This window comes from Electrona antarctica, assembly GCF_951216825.1.
Source record: "Electrona antarctica genome assembly, chromosome: 10".
Taxonomy (NCBI): Eukaryota; Metazoa; Chordata; class Actinopteri; order Myctophiformes; family Myctophidae; genus Electrona; species Electrona antarctica.
Window position 1 is genome coordinate 15,735,371 of NC_136791.1, and position 20,004 is coordinate 15,755,374.

General features: G+C 42.7%; 1 protein-coding gene across 3 annotated transcripts; it reads left to right on the forward strand.

The window, feature by feature from the left end:
* Positions 1–2,105: 2,105 nt before the first annotated feature.
* LOC306931354 (uncharacterized protein) lies at positions 2,106–18,874 on the forward strand. 3 transcript variants are annotated; one of them, XM_079512718.1, is made up of 17 exons: positions 2,107–2,687; positions 5,177–5,276; positions 6,563–6,696; positions 6,850–6,973; positions 8,292–8,464; positions 8,764–8,968; positions 9,231–9,305; positions 9,642–9,707; positions 9,923–10,098; positions 10,749–10,848; positions 11,226–11,359; positions 11,760–12,339; positions 12,743–12,802; positions 13,467–13,526; positions 13,809–13,865; positions 14,957–15,162; positions 15,248–18,874. In XM_079512718.1, the coding sequence occupies exons 2-17, from the start codon at positions 5,177–5,179 to the stop codon at positions 16,601–16,603; spliced, it is 3,606 nt and encodes a 1,201-aa protein (XP_079368844.1). In that variant the 5' UTR covers positions 2,107–2,687; the 3' UTR covers positions 16,604–18,874. The 3 variants fall into 3 exon arrangements, with proteins under 3 accessions (XP_079368845.1, XP_079368844.1, XP_079368846.1); XM_079512719.1 differs by lacking the exon at positions 12,743–12,802 and having other exon boundaries at positions 2,106–2,687; XM_079512720.1 differs by lacking the exons at positions 2,107–2,687; positions 5,177–5,276 and adding an exon at positions 5,771–5,853.
* Positions 18,875–20,004: the final 1,130 nt, after the last annotated feature.

Genomic DNA, 20,004 nt, shown 5'->3' on the forward strand with positions numbered 1-20,004 from the left:
TTTCCATTACTGGTCTCAGAGGGCTGTGGTGTGGACAGTTCAAAAACCTGTCTATACCAATGACATCATCAATAGGCAGGCCCACCAAAGTGAGTAGATGGAAATGCCATGGGGTCCTTTCAGTAAAAGATCAGATCAGACCTTTATGAAATAATGATGAAATAGATGAAATGTATATTATTAAAGGTATATTCAGTGATTTCGCTTCATTCAAATATCACTTATTTTTTTGGGGATAATCCTCCCTACTATAGAGTGTGCTGACCATATAAGGAGTTCCTCCCTGTCCCCAGTGAGCCCCTGGGGTAAAAAAAACCTAGTTTCAGTTTTGGTGGCGGATGGCAAAGCCTTCATCCAATCAGGATGAGAGGGGCCTTCCTCCAATCATGTGTGGGGGCGGGCCTTGGTGCACGTGCTGTTGCACTTCCCCCCACTGTAGAGCGTGCATGTGCACATTTTGTTACCGGGGTGGACTGGGTGGTTTTCCAAATCACCCAAATCACTGAATGCTCCTTTAAGCTGCAGGAGGGAGCAATTATGTGTAGCCTACTATACATAATTTTACTTCACAATGTAACAAACTGACTAGGGAATCATGCAACACTAATCGATTTAATCGAAAATTGTATCTTTATTGCTAATTTAGTAAATTAATCAATGAATAATCAATTAATATTTTGTGCATATTTGGCAGTGCCATATATTTTATGCTCAAGCTAACATGCTGGGGAGGAAATTGTACTCATGTTCGCCTCTTCAGAGCATACTGTACTCCCCTACCGCCCCATTGTGGGTTAAATTCAGGAAGGCAAGTGTGTATAAACTTCAGATTACTTAATGAAATTTAAGTAATCTAAAAGTATGTGTCGACTGAATGAGTCTCAGAATTCTGTCATTATGCTGCTGTCTAACCCCAGCTTATTAGTGATAACTTAAGATATGTCTATACGTTTTGGAAACACTGGTATGATTGTATATTGTAAAAGCTGATGTTTTTATGCATGGTATAGGGGTGTTCTTTCTGTATGTTTCGTGTTTTATATGCGTTTTGTTTTTAATGGACCCCTGAGTCTAGACAAATAAAGTTTGATTGATTTGATTAATTATATGCAAAAAATCACACCCGTGTGAACTGAGTGGTGTAAGGTCTTATATAGCCTGATCAGCTGTGGTCTGACGTAATGTCTGACGTAATGAAATCACACCCGGGTGAACTGGGTGACCGTAGCAACCATGTTCATTTTTTGAGCACAGACAGACAGACAGACAGACAGACTAACAAAGCCAGTTGTAGGAGTGGTTTACACCACTCAAAAAGTAAAGACTGCACATTTCAAAATCCTATATTAAATTTGGGGTGGACTGTGTCACAAACGTAACATCCGGACTTGTGAGGCGCTGCAGCACATGTGGGGATTGAGGGAAATGATCAGTGAATGCCAAGGAAGCACTGGTAAGTGAGGAAATAGAGGTGGAGATTAATATAAGTAAAGCAGAGGCTAAATCAGTGATATGGAAGAAGGTGATGGAAGAATGGCAGCAAAGATGGGATGGAGAAGGAAAAGGAAGGCATTATTAGTACAATAGTCAAAGTAAAGTGGGTGGAAGTAGAAAGAACAGTAATGGATGTAGAAGAGAGGAAGTAATAATAACAGCTATAAAGTTGGGACACAGTGCGTTAAATAAAACATTGAAGATGATGGGCAAACATCCTACAGGTCTATGTGAACACTGCCAGGAGTCGGAGTCGGTGGAGCATGCCATTATGGACTGTAGACAGTATTAGAGAGAAAGAGAGAGTTATGTGTGGTGGAAGAGCTGAGGGGGGTGGGAGTTGAATAAATCACCTTTAATAAGTTAATTGGTGCAACAGAGGATAACACGGGGAGAGGCACGGTGATTTATCAGATGTATTAAAGAAACTGGTTTATGGGAATAATGGGATAGACTGTAAGTAAGAAATGTGAGAGTAACAGAAGGGGGCGGTAATGCTAACCGCCATAAAACCCCACGAAGAAGAAGAGAGACTTTGCGTTTCCGGCCGGACGAGAGAGGGGGACGGACAAAACAACGAATCTGGTAACTCCCCCGTAACTCCAGTTACCATGGAGTTGTGGGAGGTCCGATCACGCTGATGTCACGTGTAAAGAGTTTCAACTTTCAGGCAGCGGGAAAACGGGAGGAATTTCTACACGGGGTTGTCTCGATATTGTTGGGGAGGTTTCTTAACTTTCTTTCTCTGTATCGTTTACGATAGTCATTCATATGTATGAGGCCACGGAAACTGGGACGAGAATTTGTGCTTCGTGGTTGACATGCTGTTTGTGTAGTAGTCTAAAGCTAGTGCTAAACTATCTTACGTCTAGGGTCGGTTCGTTACACGTTAACTAGTCTCTCAAGACAGACTGACTATCGTCGAACAAATTCAAAGGAAACGAGGGCTCTGTTTGTCCGTTGTTTTGCCGATGGGTACCCAGATTGCACGTTAACACGTTTTAAAGAATAAGTTGAATTTCCCCAGTTGGAGGGACTATTTTCACAAAGAGGACAATCCAGATATTTATTCTGGCTACGTGGGATGAAAACACAGTGACTGGACCGAGATAGAGATAGGCCTACCTTGCTAACATGCTACACTACCTCTACCTGCTGTGACTGTTGGAGCTCGAGTATTCAGGAACATCAAGGTATAACACTGCTACTTTAAGGTGTGTGTTAGCCCCTCTCGGGACCCTCCGTAAAGTTTGTTTACATCTATTCCACGCGAAATGGTATACAGACGTACATACCCTCGGAAAAGGCCGTGCTGTGGCCTTTTGGTGGTGGTGAGATGTTTCAAAAGAAGCATATATCGGCTATAGGAGACAACGGAAACTTCAGATAATTTTCATTTGGCGCAGTGCAATTTAGTGCAATGCTGCCCTCCACAGTTCGGATTACAACTCGTTTATAATATCCGTCTCCCATTCGATTAAGGTACAGTGAAGTCCACCCGTGAAAACCCATGTGTTTGTGTTCCCATTCCCACTCACCCATCTTGGATCTGTCCTCGTCTCCCCAAATGAGTGCAACTGGCTGCACAACCCTGGCCGCCAGGGGCGCTGTTGTGCAGATGCAATGGAGGACAGATCCAAGATGGATGACAGAGCGCGAGGCAGGAGGGTGAAATCACCCCTCAGCATCTTCTGACAGAAATGTCCCGCCCATTCAGAGCCCGATTTCACCCTCCTGCGATTGGCAGACAGAGTGGGTTAAAAAAAAATGTCTGTCAGGCTCAAAACCATGGGCAATGAGTCTTTAGACTCTCGTAGATTGAAAATGTCAGAATCGATAAATACATTTACGAGTCAGAGAGTCTAAATTTTAGGCTAGGTGAAATTGGTGACCTGCTGAAATATATGACAATCGTGTAGACATCACATAATAACGTCAGTGTCCGAACGTAAATCATTGCTGTGTGTTTATTAGCAGTCAGAGATCATTGGATCAACCTAGTGGAAGTTAGGCCACATATTTAAAGACCTCCATGTAAGATTGTAAGTTATGTGAAAGTCCACAAGATGGTCACATATTATGTCAGGTCACTAATTTGAGCAAGTGGCCGCACATTTTATAGCACGGTTATAAGAAGAATTCGCCCCTGCTCTAAGTTTCCTGATTCTCTGCAAGGAAGCTTACGAAAGGAAGGGACGTGAGTCATGGCACATTTGATTCACAGTATGTAGTATGTAGAACCATAAAAAGCACTGAGACTTGTTTACATCAGGGTCCTCCATTTTCAATTCATCAGAACATTTAAAGACTTACGGTTACCTTAAAGGGGAATTTCTCCCTAAACCTTTTTTTACAAAAGTAAGTTGATAATTATGTATATTGACCAAAAATAAATATTAAAAAATAAATAAAGATATAGGGGGGCTGGAGCTGAGGCTGCTGCTGGGGGGGTCTAACATCAGCTCACGTAGACCAGGAAGAGTGCAGTGTCAACAATGCATGGACTGTTGCTGTCACATCATCTAGAACAGATGTAAACAAAAAACAATTGCGCGATTGAATAGGAGTTCTAGCGTTAGACCCCTCCAGCCCCATCTTCATCTCCAGCTGCAGCTTCAGCTCCCCTATATCTTTATTTTATTTATTTTTTATTTATTTTTGTCAATATACATAATTATCAACTTACTTTTGTAAAAAAAGGTTTAGGGAGAAATTCCCCTAAGTTCTGGAAGATTGATGAAATATATGGCAGTGAATGGAACAGACACTATAAATGATTGAGACCTTTGTCATATAATCGGTCCAGGAATGTAAAAGCAGACCTGTACCTTGGTTTCAATGTACAGTTTACAGTACATCATTTTATTGAGGAATCTAAACGGTGGCAGGTATTGTTTCAGTCTCTGAGGTATCTCTATCGCGATATGTGGTTGCCAGACAGGAAACGATGAACAGTCTCGCAATACTTGGCACGTTCAGAAATGTACTTTGTGCTCTTTAGATACCTTTTATAAAATTGACACAGTGTACACATAAAAAAAACAACACGGCAGACAATAATGTGTTTGAAGTCCTCTTTTATTTTCCAGAAGCGATTATTTTACAATGTGAATGGTCGCAATCATTCAGAAAGCAGCATAGAGAAAATGAAGTCGGCGACCTTTCTTCGTAAGCTTCCTTGACTCTGAATTGCCTTACAGCAGTGGTTCTGGTTCCCAAACATTTTCATGTCAAGGACCCCCGAATTGACACTCATTAGCCCGTGGACCCCCATTTGAAAAGATATGCCAGGGACCCCCATAAGAGAAGAATGTTATGTTCTAGCAGTGATTCTCAACCCGTTTAATTTCAAGGACCCATGAGAGTCCATTTGGTTCCAAACTATCATTGGGGCACTACAAAAGGGTTCTCGGACTGAAAACACCATTCGCAATCACATCATAACAGGGATGCCAGTTGATGTATATTTTGCCATCTTCATGTTTAACTGTTCAACAAAATTACTACTTTCTTTTTTTTGAGGGGCGCTAGCCTCCTATTTCTGGGTTTGTGCCAACATTGTGTGTGTGTGTGTGTGTGTGTGTGTGTGTGTGTGTGTGTGTGTGTGTGTGTGTGTGTGTGTGTGTGTGTGTGTGTGTGTGTGTGTGTGTGTGTGTGTGTGTGTGTGTGTGTGTGCCTACAGATGCCTACAGGTGATGCCCATCTATCCAGTGACAGCATAATGTTGCCTCAACGCCACATGCATTCCAACCTGGATGACAACAACTATACTGATATAGGCAGTGAGACACACACACACTTTGATTCATACTTTGTCAGTGCAGTTAAAAGTAAAAAGACAGGAGGTTCATAACTTTGTAGCGATCGGCTATCGCTAGCTCCTTTCGGAACCCTACGTTAAAGTTTCTGACATTTTGTTGACCTACGTGGTAGGTCCAAAGGAGCTCAACCCGGGGGGTCCGGAGACGGGCTAGGCTATCGCATGCACCCACTCACACCACCGCATGTATTCATGTCCACGTACATTCCAGTACTCACACAGACTAACGTCAGCGCAGCGACACGCCCCCGACGCTCGTCGTTACGTATCTTCTGTTTTATGAATGGAACAGTGGCCAAGATGGCAACAACTATATCTCCCTGTCAGAGAGAAGCCAGACTGGACTGGAGTGGAGAGAGAAGCGATCGCATACACGAGTTACAGTCCGCGCGGTGCGTTTTTATGAATGAAGACCCAGCTACAATCGGATCCGTGTGGAGAAGAGAAACCTAAGAAGTCAATCCTTTGGGCGTTTTCCACTTTCCGAGTGTCAATGTCTTGGCGTTCAGCTACGGAGCTGCTCTCTCACTGACGTTTCTGTAAAGAAACTATTTATCATACGCCGATTTAATAGCCAGATTGATACGGTCGTGAGTCACCACAGTGGGGGCAGCCATGTTTGTTGTCTGACGCTGTCGAGTGACGGGCTGATGGCCAATCAGCTGCTGTGATCGGATTTCCGAACGACACTAACGCCGCCGTAGGCAGAGACTCCAGACCTGAATCGCCAAAACATATTTATTTAATGGGCGTGGCTAGCGATTCAGGGCTGGAGCCAGGCTAGCTGGAATCGTCAATGCAAACTAATCAAACTGAGTTCTTCTGCGTCTGTGTGAATTTACTGATTTACTGTTGTATTGAGTGAAGGTTTGCTTTTTGGATAACCTATCCCTGGCTATATGGTTTACAGGTTCGTGGTACTGCTATATTTATCCTGGTAATCCATTGTAAGGTTGACTTTAAAAAAATAAGCAGTTTGTTCCAAAGTGGACCAAATTGTGTTAGGCATTTGCCTAACTGGCACCCCAAAACAGAGTAACATCAAGTCAATCCACTGCTGAACAGTACCCACATTTCTGTTTTGCTGTTGCAAGTTGTGGATAATGTCTGTATACTAGGTGACAATGGCAGATGTGCACTAGCTGTACAAGATCTATTTTCTATGAAGTCAATGAAGTATATGTGTATGGTTTGGGTTAACAAAATTCTAGTACTCATTTGCTTTGTCTTTTTTGATTATTCCACTAGTGAGAAGATCTATCATAACAGAGGAACAGAAGAAGGAGTTGATGGTATTCTACCACAATGGTTTGACAAGCATTGATTCTCCGTTAGTGGAAGAAGCAGCTGAGGTCACTGGTTTGGCAACTCATGTCATAAAGGTAAGGCTTCTTTCATGTTACCTTAGATAACATTACAAATTGTGCACTTCCCACTGTAGTGGTGTCTTTCAAATTCTGCACAGTAAGACTACAGTATATGACTTGTTGCGTTACATTAACACCTTGCCTTAACAACCATTTCTGGCATTTTAGAACTGGATCAGGAATTATAAAAGGAGTCTGAACCCTCATCCGGATCCAAAGAAGCCAAAGGTGAAACCACAGTCGACAAAAAACCTTAGTGGCTACAATGTTTTTGTTGCGGAACGTCTGCGAGGTGAGCGAAGTCTTGTAACTGTCAGTATTGTAAACCCTTTACACTTCGGGTTCACTTTGTTAATATTGATAATAAGGGTTGAGGAATAAAGGTTTTATCGGCATTCTGAAATGTTAAATTCCTCCATTAAAATGTGTGCCTGTTTACAGCCTTATAAGTTATTACATATATTACAGTACTTATTTCTGTTTTGTAGTAGGGCTGGGCAATATGAATAAAATCAAATATCGGCATATGTTTTACCAAATGGCTATATTGATATTGCGGCAATATTGTATAAGACAAATTCAATTGTTAAGACAAGCAATTGAACCGGTAAGTTGACATGACTTTACTGTAATATACAGCCTTAAAGGGATAGTTCAGATTTTTTTAACTTAAGTTGTATGAAATACTTGCCATTAATATAGTGGTTGCAACTGTATTAATTGATTGCCCGAGTCCCATGGTGGGAGTTCTGCTCTGGTTTTGGTCAATATTAAGTAGTTCCGGTCATTTTGTGGGGGGCACTGGGGCCACGCAGTAAAAGTAGATGAATCCACAAAACAAACGTAATTTGTATTGTTGACCTATTTCTAAAATATTAGTGCGACTTTCGTTCAACTTTGACCCCTCTATCACATGGAACTATTTTTTGGGCGTAGTGATATGGACACAAAAAACATAGTTCTGTGTGATAGAGGGGTAAAAAAATAACGAAAGTTGCACTAATATTTTAGAAATAGGTCAATAATACAAATTACGTTAGTTTTGTGGATAAATTTACTTTTACTGCGTGGCCCCCAGTGCCCCCCACAAAATGACCGGAACTACTTGATATTTCACCAAAACCAGAGCAGAACTCCCACCACGGGACTCGGGCAATCAATTAATACAGTTGCAACCACTATATTAATGGGAAGTATTTCATACAACAAGATAGTTCTAAAATCTGAACTATCCCTTTAACCCAGGAAAAGGCCGCATTTATGGCATATCTGAATATTACAATATTCTGAATTTACGACAATATTTAGTGTAAATTCACTGCATGAAACAGTGTAAGAATAGATGGATAGAAACCAATTGCCCAGCCCTATTCCTAGCCAATTATTCATCATAGTCACACTGACATGACAAATTAAACCGATCTGAGTAACTTTCCCTATATTTAGTTATCAATTTACATTCAAATCTACTTTCTATTCAGACTTTACTGTCATGTAGTTATCAATATTTAGTTATCAATTTACATTCAAATCTACTTTCTATTCAGACTTTACTGTCATGTTTCTGTCTGTGTCTGACTAACATGTTTTGTCCCTCTGTCCATTCTCAGAGAATGTACCACTTAAGGAGGCAAGCTGCATGTGGTCATCATTGGATGATGGCCAGAAGACCAAGTACAATACGGAGGCTGCAACAGTTAATGCTGCTGGCAAAGTAGAGCCCCTAAGCCCTGAGCAGAGGGAGATTACAATTAAAAGGCATCTGAAGCAGCTCCAGATAGAGGTTTGGAATTAATATAAGCTCTCTGATTCCTGGTATGTCTGGGGAAATCTAAATGATTTAAATAGGCTTGCACAGCGCTAACAAACCTTCGCCTATTGCTATGGGGAAAAAAATTCCCAATGCCATCCAATATTGTTGCTATCTGGCAGAAACGTGTTTAGTCTCACTTCGTTTGTTCATAAATTATTGCCCTAATTACCAAGTGTCACGAAAGAGGAGCTTGTCGATTTTGTTTCTCTTATGATTTATTTCTTGCTCATTATTTATGGATCTTATTTTTTACCTACATTTTGTTAAAGGTGTGCACTCTAGAGAAGTTGGGGGTGGAAACGGTGATTGTGGCATTCGACACCCTACAGGCAGACTTGGAAGTCATGGAGTTTGGCAGTAAGAGAGCGACAACATTCCTTGACTCAACTGACATGAGTACCAGTTTTGCCTTGCATTTAAAAGGTTTATACAGATGCAGTCCGACAGATGAATCCGCACTTGTCTATGGGGGAGGTAATTGGATGTTTTGTTTATTTTTCTCCATTGCATTTGATAGCATTTGAGCATTTCACTTGATTTGATTATTTCTTCTTTTGTTTGAAAATTGAAATTGAATTTGAATTTGGAAAACCAAAACATATATAGGCTACTTAAAGTTTTGGAAATACTGTTTCCGGAGCCACTTTGTAACTTTGACAGTGTTTTTATTATATTCAAAATAATATGTCAACTAATGTGTTTTAATGTTCTTGCACATCTTTCATCTATTCTTCAGATCAAATGACATCAAAGGAACCAAAAAAGCGGAAGTCAGTAGACGCTTCTTTAGCAGTGCTGACAGCTGTCAATGGTGAGTTGTTAAATGGTATCATGTCTATACTAGATCGAATGGCAGATTGTTTTTATGTATTCATTTATTTATTTTTGAGGGGTGCTAAACCCTCCTATGTGCCCCTCCTATGTCCATCTTTGAGGGTCTGTGTAAACACAAACATTGAAGACGTGTGTAAACACAAACATTGAAGACAAAATTGAGGACACAAATTGTGATTGGCCAGATTGAGATGATGTATTGTATGATGATAAGAACGCCCCTCACTTCACACAGGTGTGATTTTTGTAACTTGTTAGGCCTGATTTGAGATCCATTCTATTCTAGCTCAGCTTATTCTATTTTATTCTACAGATCCAATACCCTCAAAGAAGAAGGCAGTCGATACATTGTCTTCGGCCGTCCCATCAGCTGGCAACGGTCAGTTGTTACATATGTCATTTATCATGTCTGTAGGTTGAATGACAGATTATAATTATTTTGTAAGGAGTGCCGTGCGTCACGGTTACAACTTCATCCTAGGGGAAACACTGATAATAGCCCTTGAGAATATATATAGGAGAATCAATCTTATCCAATCAGAAAACACATTGAGATCCTCTCTGCTTACGTAACCTCCCTTCTGACCCTTCTAGATCTCAAATTACTTCCTGGTGTGTGTAAAGAGGAGTCTTCCTCTGAGCACCAGGAGAGTATCTCCATGCTGGTCCAGGTGAAACTAGAACCTCCACAGATTAATGAGGAACAGCAGGAGAGGAGCTCCAGTCTGGTCAAGGTGGAACTAGAACCTCTACAACTTAAAGAGCAACAGGTGAAGATGATGATGAAGAGAGAAAGACAGACCCTCTAGCCAGCACATCAACTGAATATTTTACATTCATATTTTTGTCACGCACATAGCCTCTATAGACAGAAAGGTAGATGCTTCCTCCGGCCTTGTAAAAAAGGGAAGGTAACATGGAAGGCAAGCTTCCGGCTACCTCACCTTTTTACAGGTCGATCCAATGAACTTCAGCGGCGAATGAGGTATCGAGGCTTTTGAGGGGCGCTAGGGGCGTGATTGAGAGGGAGATGTGCCATTGGCCAGAATAATGAGATGATCTATGATGATAAGGGTGCCCCTCACTTATGGGTGTGATTGAGAGGGGCCTATGTCCAGCTTTGAGGGTTTGTGTAAACACAAACATTGAATGCCATTGACAATGAATGGCCAGCTTTGAGTGTTTGTGTAAACAAGGTGAGGACGCAAATTGTGATTGGCTGGAATGAGATGATGTATGATGATAAGAGCGCCCCTCACTTCACTTATATACAGTATATGAATAGGGATGCCAGTTTATTTATTTCATCTTCACGATTTTACTGTTCAATAAAATTAATTTAAATTATAATGGTCTGGTCTAAATTGAATAATTGCATCTTTCTTAATTGTTTTGTGTGTGTACATACTGTATGAAACAGATGCCTACAGGTGATAACCATCTATCCAGTGACAGCATGTTGCCTCAGCACCACATGCAATACATCTTCACCCTGGATGATAACCATACTGATACAGGGGGTGAGTAATACACACACACACACACACACACCTTTAACTCAAACTTTGTCAGGACCAGACTACATCCAGGACTAAACTATGCACAATAAAACTTAAATATACTGTATAAAAGTCAAAAGTAGGGCTTTTTGCTGCAGTTTAAAGTAAAAATACAGGAGATCCATAGCTTAATTACATATTTAGCTGATCAATCCACTGCTGAACAGTAACCACCTTTCTGTTTTGCTGTCGCACATTGTGGATAATGTCTGTATAATGTATACTAGGTGAAAATGGCAGATGTGTACAAGATGTGCTATTTTCTGTGAAGTCAATGAAGTATGGGTCAACATAGTTCTAGTATTAATTTGCTCTGTCTTTTTTGATTATTATAATAGTGAGAAGATCCATCATAACAGAGGAACAGAAGAAGGAGTTGATGGTATTCTACCACAATGGTATGACAAGCATTAATTCTCCGTTAGTGGAAGAAGCAGCTGAGGCCACTGGTTTGGCAACTCATGTCATAAAGGTAAGGCTTCTTACATGTTACATTAGATAGCATTACAAATTAATTAGGGAATAGGGATGCACCGAATGGGAAATTCTAGGCCGAAAGAGAATATTGGTTGGTGTTTGGGGGTTTTCATTGATAATGTTCGATCGCCTCGGGGCGCAGCCATAACCCCTGTGAAGTTTGTATCGAGCTACAACACACAGAAAACACGTGACACGCGAGACACGTGATCTTTCGCTATAAATGCAGCCCCCCCCTCCCCCACCGCTCAGTGTGGGGAGACAAGTGAGTTGGTTGTCTATGGTGTGCAGTTGAGAGATTGATAGTTAGTTTGTCAGTAGTCGTCTTCGACATACCGCCGAAGAGACCACGCAAGTGCCCAAAACCCCTTCCCTGTTCCTCTTCTGGTTGTCAGACCACAATTGAGGACCACATGAACGCTCTGTCGTGGGTCTTCATCCAGAAGGAAGCCCTAGCCGTTGTTCCAGACACAAATGAGGAGCTTGACCCCGTAAAGCAGAGCCCCCAGTCTGGTGGGAACGTCCTCGCAGTCCGCAGTCCACAGCCTGGTGTCAGCGGGCTCCCAGTCCCCAGCAGTCCCCAGCCTGGTGTCAGCGGGCTCCCAGTCCCCAGCAGTCCCCAGCCTGGTGTCAGCGGGCTCCCAGTCCCCAGCAGTCCCCAGCCCAGTGGCAGCGGGCTCCCAGTCCACAGCAGTCCCCAGCCCGGTGGCAGCGGGCTCCCTATTGCCTCCACCCAGCCTGTTGCAAGCGGCCAACCAGTCCCCAGTCCCCAGCCCGGTGGCAGCGGGCTCCCGGTTACCTCCCCCGAGCCTGGCTCGAGTGAGATCCCGGGGCTCCGACGGAGCAAACGAACCACGCGTTGGGTGGGGTTGGGTTCCACCTCCCCGCAGGATTCGGCCGAGGAATGCTCGGACAACGAATGGGAACCAACGTTCCGCGATGACCAAGGCGCGTATCCTGCCGATCTGTTCAGTGGTAAGAATAATCTCTTTATTGTCAAATCACAGTTTTACAAGTAAAATGATGTCCTGCTGCTGCTGCTAAGCGATGGGAAGCGAAGCTAACGTAATTTCATAATCATCATCTTCTATCACGTAGCCTATAAGCTATGCTACAATGGATGCATTTGAGTATCGTAAATGAGCACATTCTATGCAGATGTGTTACTTTATGTAGCAGTTAGCTTTCGAATCGCACCAAGATTGAGGAACCGTGTGTGTGTATGTGTGTGAGTGAGAGAGAGATTTGGCATACTTATGGCTTGTATTTGGCTACAATGAATTGAATTGGCTACATTTGTATGAATGAGGTTACATCAAAGGAATGTATTTTGTGCACTGCAGTTAAATGATGATTTTTTTTATTTTTACATATTTAGACCAGGAGGAGGAGGAAGATGAGATGGATGAGGAGATGGCTGATGCTTCCATTGCTGGAGGTAAGAAATGTACTCTTTCTCTAGAGAGCTTGTGTGTGTGTGTGTGTGTGTGTGTGTGTGTGTGTGTGTGTGTGTGTGTGTGTGTGTGTGTGTGTGTGTGTGTGTGTGTGTGTGTGTGTGTGTGTGTGTGTGTGTGTGTGTGTGTGTGTGTGTGTGTGTGTGTGTGTGTGTGTGTGTGTGTGTGTGTGTGTGTGTGTGTGTGGTCTCATCACAGGTTACAGTAAAAGTGTTTGAAATTAGTTGTATTACACATGGTTACTGAGATGGTAAGCAATGGTAAGCGAAGCTAACGTGCTAGCATCATGCTATAATGAGAAGTGATTTCAGATCGCTATTTTGAAGTAGAAAATAGCAGAACGGAACGTTTCATAATCCTCACTATCCAGATGTGTTATTACTTTATGTAGCAGTTAGCGTGTGTGTGTGTGTGTGTGTGTGTCTTCTGCTAGCGGGGCCTCTGGGGCCTGGTGAAGGGGGGAAGTGAAGCTAAACGGGCTACATCTGTATAAATAAAACATCTGAGCTGTGTGTGTTGGCTACATTTGGCTTGTATTTGGTTACAATGATTCGAATTGGCTACATTTTGTAAAAATTAGGTTACATCAAAGGAATGTATTGTGTGCACTGCAGTTAGATGATGATTTTTTAATTTTTACATATTTAGACCAGGAAGAGGAAGAAGATGAGATTGATGAGGAGATGGCTGATGCTTCCATTGCTGGAGGTAAGAAATGTACTCTTTCTCTAGAGAGCTAAATGGTGTGTGTGTGTGTGTGTGTGTGTGTGTGTGTGTGTGTGTGTGTGTGTGTGTGTGTGTGTGTGTGTGTGTGTGTGTGTGTGTGTGTGTGTGTGTGTGTGTGTGTGTGTGTGTGTGTGTGTGTGTGTGTGTGTGTGTGTGTGTGTGTGTGTGTGTGTGGGGGGGGCTAAATGGCTAAAGTCTGTCTGTCTGCATTTGGCACTGTAGATAAAGCTACACCATGCCTAATTGATTGAAATTATTTTACAGACAATAGACAGCCAACCACCTCATCTTCAGCTGCTGCCTTTGCTACCATGAAAGCAGGTATAAATATAATGCACAAAACACAATCATGTATACCGTAAATCCACATTTATTATCCAGGGCTTTTATTTGTCTCAACCGATTCTGATACCGGGCTTTTATTGGAAGGAGGCCCATATTTCTACTTTTCAAAACGATCATAATGAATAATCACATTTTGTGTCAGTTAGAACCCAGTACAATGTACTGGACTCATTTATTGAAACCAAGTCCTCATGGGATATTAAACAGTGTAGTTGCAGGTGTTCACTGGTCAACAATATTGCCTATGGTAAATACCATTATAACATCAAACATCAATTTAACTTGAACAACCAATAACAATTTGAAGCTATGATTCCCTGCTTTCATATGACATGAAAAAAAAATCTAATGGCAGTCCCTCAGTCAAATCTGGTAACAAATATATATTCAACTGAGACATACTACCATGGTACTGTAGGTCCATCCTATTTATTGCACATTCAAATATCTGCATCTAGGCCTACAGTTAGGCTAATGACAAGTTCAGATGCAAATAAGAACACAAAAATGAAATATGGTAGGCTAATTCCTATAATATCAAAGCAGCTTATATGAACAGTGCAACACTGCAGCGATCTAACTCTAGTAACTTCGTTACAAGAGTTCTCTCCCGAAGTTTGTTTGTGAGTTGGTTGTTGTGTTGTGCGCGAGCAGCGTGACCACCCGGCATCTGGACACTGACGTGACAGCCAGCCAGGGCAGCGAAGGTAACAGATACGGCCAAAAAACAAAACAAAAAAACGGCCAATAAAAGGACGTTTTTTATATACTTAATTCAACGCCACTCTCGGTAATTAATAGGGGGACGGCTTTTTATTGAAGGAAGGATTGTATTTGAGATAATACGGTATTATAGTTTATGGTCTCATCACAGGTTACAGTACAAGTGTTACATGGTTACTGAGAGGGTACAAAATGTGTGAAAATGGCAGCAAATGTATACTACAGTATCCATCTTCAACCGCTTATCCGTAATCGGGTCGCGGGAGCAACAGCTCCACCAGATGTATACTACATGATTAAAAACAATGCTTTAATGCTAATAATTGTGTATTTCTGTCATTTAGATGGTGACGAGCCAGCTGCATCTCCAGGGTGGTCTGGTGTCGGGTGGCAGGCGTACCAAATACCGTTTACTGGGGAACCAGGTCCTCGCTGTGAGCTAGATGCAGACAGTGATCCAGTCTCCTTCTTTGAGCTCTTCCTCACTGATGAGCTACTCCAGCACATCTGTGATGAAACCAACCGGTATGCAGGGCAGTGCATCGCACAGGTGTGTATTGTGTATAGTCCACACTGGTGTTTTCCCAAATTGATGACACTGTTAACACTGAATAAAGCTATCTCGATCTATCTAGGTCCCTGAGGAGCTCCCCCACTCCAGAGTGAGGTATTGGAAAGACGTCGATGTGCCAGAGCTCAAGAACTTTCTCGGATTGACCTTCCTCACGGGCATTGTGAAGAAACCAACCTTGGAGGCCTTCTGGTCTCCACGTGAGGCTGGGGAGACCCCCCATTTCGCCCGCACCATGTCAAGCAAGCGGTTTATGCTTTTGAAGAGGTTCCTCCACTTCAGTAACAATGAGACTAAAGACAAGGACGACCACCTGTACAACATTAGGCATGTCCTGGACCACCTGTTAGCCATGTTCCGTGAGTTATATACCCCAGGGCAGAACATCTCCATAGACGAAGGAGTTATGCAGGGGAAAGGGAGGTTGTCCTTCAAAGTGTATAACTCATTGAAACCCATAAAGCGGGGCTTGAAAAGCTACTGTCTAGCCGAGGCTGAGACAGGATATCTGTGGAACATGCAACCTTACACTGGAGAATACTGTAGCCTTGACGAGACAGTGACAGACCTTCTCGGGGACTTAACCCACAAAGGTTACCATTTATATATGGACCATTTTTACAATTCTGTTGAGCGATGTGAGCTTCTCCAGTCTTTGGGAACCCAGGTCTGTGGGACAATACGTAAAAACAGGGGGGAACCACCGGAGATAAAGAAGATTAGACATCCTCGTCACTTGAAGCCGGGCGAGACAGTTATGCGCCACAACAAAGATGGGGTGATGCTCTTAGCTTGGAGAGACAAGAACATTGTCAAAATGTGCAACACCATACACCCACACACAATGCGCACAGTCTTGGAGCGAAAGAAAGGCCAGAAGGAGGAGAGAATACAGAGACCAGCATGTGTCATTGCATATCATAAATATATGAATGGCGTTGATAAAATAGATAAACATATCGCCTACTACCCGTTTGCCCGCAAGACGTACAAGTGGTCGATAAAGTTCGTATTCTACATGTTCCAGTTGGCGTTTCACAACGCGTTCATTTTGCACAAGGCCAAAGGGGGGAAGGTCCGGTATATCCTGGACTTCATAATGTTGGCAGTGGAGAAGTGGACTGCAGAGCGGTCACCAGTGGGGGGTGGGGAGGAGGAAGAGGGGGCAGTGGGGCGTTATGTCCCACAACCAGGTAAAATTCGTAGGGCAAGACAGACCGACCCTGTGTGCAGATTGAATGTGCAGTTCCATGGGCATGTTCTGGAGAAGCTCAGCGGACCGAGAGACTGCAGGTTGCACAACCTCAGTGGCATTCGCCATTCGACCATGTTTTGGTGCCAGAGGTGTAATGTGCCATTGTGTGTGGAATGTTTTTTCATTTACCACTCGGAGGAGAAGATCAAACACTACTTTAAGTAACTGTTTTTCTCTTCTGTATTATTATTTAGAAAGCCTACACACACGATGTCAATGTAGTGTGGGCACCAGTGCGGCTAACCTGCGTTATCTCCGGTGGTTCAGGGGGAGAGGAGGGGGCAGTGGGTGGGTGTTTTTCCCTTTTCTGTATTATTTAGAAAGCCTACACACCCAAAACACCGTCCATCCACCTCAGAAAATGAGAGTCAATATGGCGTGGAGAGACAAAGAGTTCTTATAATTATCACGCCCCTCCTCTCCTTTTATTTACAGTTTGGTAATAAACACAGTTCACAACGAATAAATGATTCCCTCATGACTTGTTTCAGCATCTCATACCAGGAGAGTAGTTCCAGTCTGGTCCAGGTGACAGTAGAATCTCTGCAAATTAAAGCGGAACAGCGGGAGAGTAGCATTAGTCTGGTCCAGGTGAAACTAGAACCTCTGCAGATTAAATAGGAACAGGAAGAGGTACTTCTAAGACCAGAGGAGGCTGCAGTGAAATGTGAATTTGATTAATACAGAAAGACAGAGCCTCTAGCCAGCACCTCAACCGAGCACATGAAAACACAAGCTCATGTAGAGAACGGTGGATCATCACAGTCAACTAGTGATGACCGGCTCCTCTCTTCACACGTTTCTGACTCTGACTCTGATACTGATGACAGTGATGACTGGGAGAGCAGGGATGATGAGTTCGTTTTAAACACACTGAAATCACACAAGACACTTCAAGGGAAGGGATTTTATAAATTTTCTATATCACACAAGACACAACATGTGGTAGGACAAAAACGGTCATTTAGCAACAAGCTGTCTCAGAACCTAAAATCATTAAAACAAAAGCCATCCACAAGGAGTCACACAGGAAAGAAAAGCTTCAGTTGTACAGAGTGTAGCAAAGTCTGTGTTAGAAAGGGTGGGGATTCTTACAGGAAAAAAGCCATTTGCTTGTAGGCTACAGTTTGTAGCAAAAGTTTTTACTCCAATTCTAATCTGACATCACACATGATCCTAAATCTCAGGCGAAGTCGCCCCCAAAAGTGCGGACAAGTCGCCCCGTAAAACCGTTGTATTTTCGAGGTAACAGCAGAGAGAGAGAGATTTTTACCTGTGCTTTTAAACAGAGAGATAGAGATTTTTCCCTGTACTTTGAGATTTTCCCCTGTACTTTGACAGTGAGGAGGACGTAAAGTGTCTAGCTATAGTGAGAGTGGAGGGGGCCCAAGGGGGGAGTCATCAGCCCCTTTTGTTTGAATGTGCTGGGTCGTTACTACAACAACAACAACAACAGATCAACTGTAGGGCCTCACTCACACGTAAGACACACGCAAGACACACTTGTGTCCTGTGTCTTCTGTGTGTTATGGCCACCTCAATGCATTTCCAATGCGAGTCACATGGTTTGAAGACACAACATTGTTGCATGGGGGAGGGCAGAAGACAGCCATGCAACAGCCATGCAACAAGGTTGTGTCTTCAAACCATGTGACTCCCATTGGAAATGCATTGAGGCGGCCATAACACACAGAACACACAGGACACAAGTGTGTCTTGCGTGTGTCTTACGTGTGAGTGAGGCCTAGGAATGCACACGGACGGAGTGCAAAACATACTCTCTCCCCATGCCTTATTACAACAGTGGTCCCAGAAGGGGGTTCCATGATGATCCCCAGCTAAATATTTAACTCTAACAAGTACTGTACTTTGAGACAGACATATCAGAATAGAGAATGCAATATATATGGAAATGGAACAACAACAACATGCATCAGGTGATGCATGGTAATGCATATGGTAATTGGCTATCCATGGCTATCCAGAATGGAATTTCCAGAACAATGGAGGGGGATGAGCCATTCATTTCCCACGCATCAGTTGACCAACAACAACAAACTGGTTCTAAATGTTCTAATCTGAGAAATAAGGTAAAATAAACATGGAGTGCAGGTTCTAAATGTTCTAATATAAAGAAATAAACATGGGGTGAGATATCCACACTTCTGGGTGAGATATCCACGCTTTGGGGTGAGATATCCACGCTATGGGGGCGAGCTATCCACGGCTTTGGGGCTACCGTTCTTCACTTTTCTAAATTCCGGGGTGACCGTTCACTTTTCGTGGGGGCCAGTTGGAAAAGGGGTGGCCGTACCTGTTACCGGCAGAGATACCGCCCTATAGGCTACCATGTCAAGGTGTTGTTGCTGCGTATGGATCTTCCACACGCTAGTTCTCTTACACTTGAGTGTAAATTTAATAAAGTGTAAAAATTGACTGTGTTGTTTTTCCTTATTACTGTGGGAGAGCACAATCATCCAATCCACTAAGCAACACAAAGCAAGGGTGACTGAATACCAACTATTATATTATTTGCCATTTTGGCAAATGCTTTGGGGGTGTTCTCCACATGTTTAGCTGTGTTGCTCATTCCACAAATGCCTGGTCCGTACAATTAAACTGTATTTGATGAATAATGAATTGAGTACAATTAAGGACCCCAAGGGAAACGGTAGGCCCTAAATGTATGATCGCAGGGAATTATATTGGGTTTGGGTTGGGAATTATTTCCGGCCTGCCTGCCGGGCCTGGTGATTACTACAAACTATGATATGATATGATATGATATAGTACTTTATTGTCAGTTCACACTGAAATTTGTCTTGCGACACAGCAGCCAAGTATGCAGAACACATATACGTACACACATTTGACATAACACAAAGAACAAGACAATTTACATACATAAAGACATGAAGACAAGAGCAATATCCACCGTTTAGATTATCCTGTGGCTACTACGACTCCTGATTAAGCCTCAAGGTCGACTGGTGGACAAAGGACCTCTTTAGTCTGACCTTATTGTATGCTGGTACACCACATCTCCTTCCTGAAGGTAGCAACCTATATTCTCCATACAACACATGCTTAGTATTAGAGGTGATATTCCTTGCTAACCTTAGGAACTAGTAGTGAAATACAACATGATGTAAGATATCATCCGCTCCCGACCAGATCATAAACCTGAAAAGGAATGCTTTCAGGCTAATTTTAAGCCTGGGTGAGATAGGGGTCGATTTGTGTGGGGGGGGGGGGGGGGGGGGGGGGGTTGTTTTAAAAATGTGGTGGCTTGTTATGAAAATCGAACAAGCCAACATTTCTTTGATGTATTATGCTATCTAACTATAAATGCACCAAGTCTCTGTGTACGTTAGCCCCACCGACTTCAAATTCGATCACACGTTCCACCACCACAGGGAGTGGGTAACAGGTACGCTCGCCCCTTTTCCATCTCGCCCCACTACTATACCTAGCTGTAAATAACAAACATAATTCATGTTTGTGATTATTTAAAAGGTATTATCATATTAATTTATCATCGTTAAGTTCACTCTGTATACCCACGG

Coding starts and splice junctions, on each gene's coding strand:
- LOC306931354 (XM_079512718.1), top strand. CDS start 5,177: ATGCCTACAGGTGATGCCCATCTATCCAGTGACAGCATAATGTTGCCT. Junction 9,306..9,641: donor AGTGCTGACAGCTGTCAATG/GTGAGTTGTTAA, acceptor TTTATTCTACAG/ATCCAATACCCTCAAAGAAG. Junction 13,527..13,808: donor TGATGCTTCCATTGCTGGAG/GTAAGAAATGTA, acceptor ATTATTTTACAG/ACAATAGACAGCCAACCACC.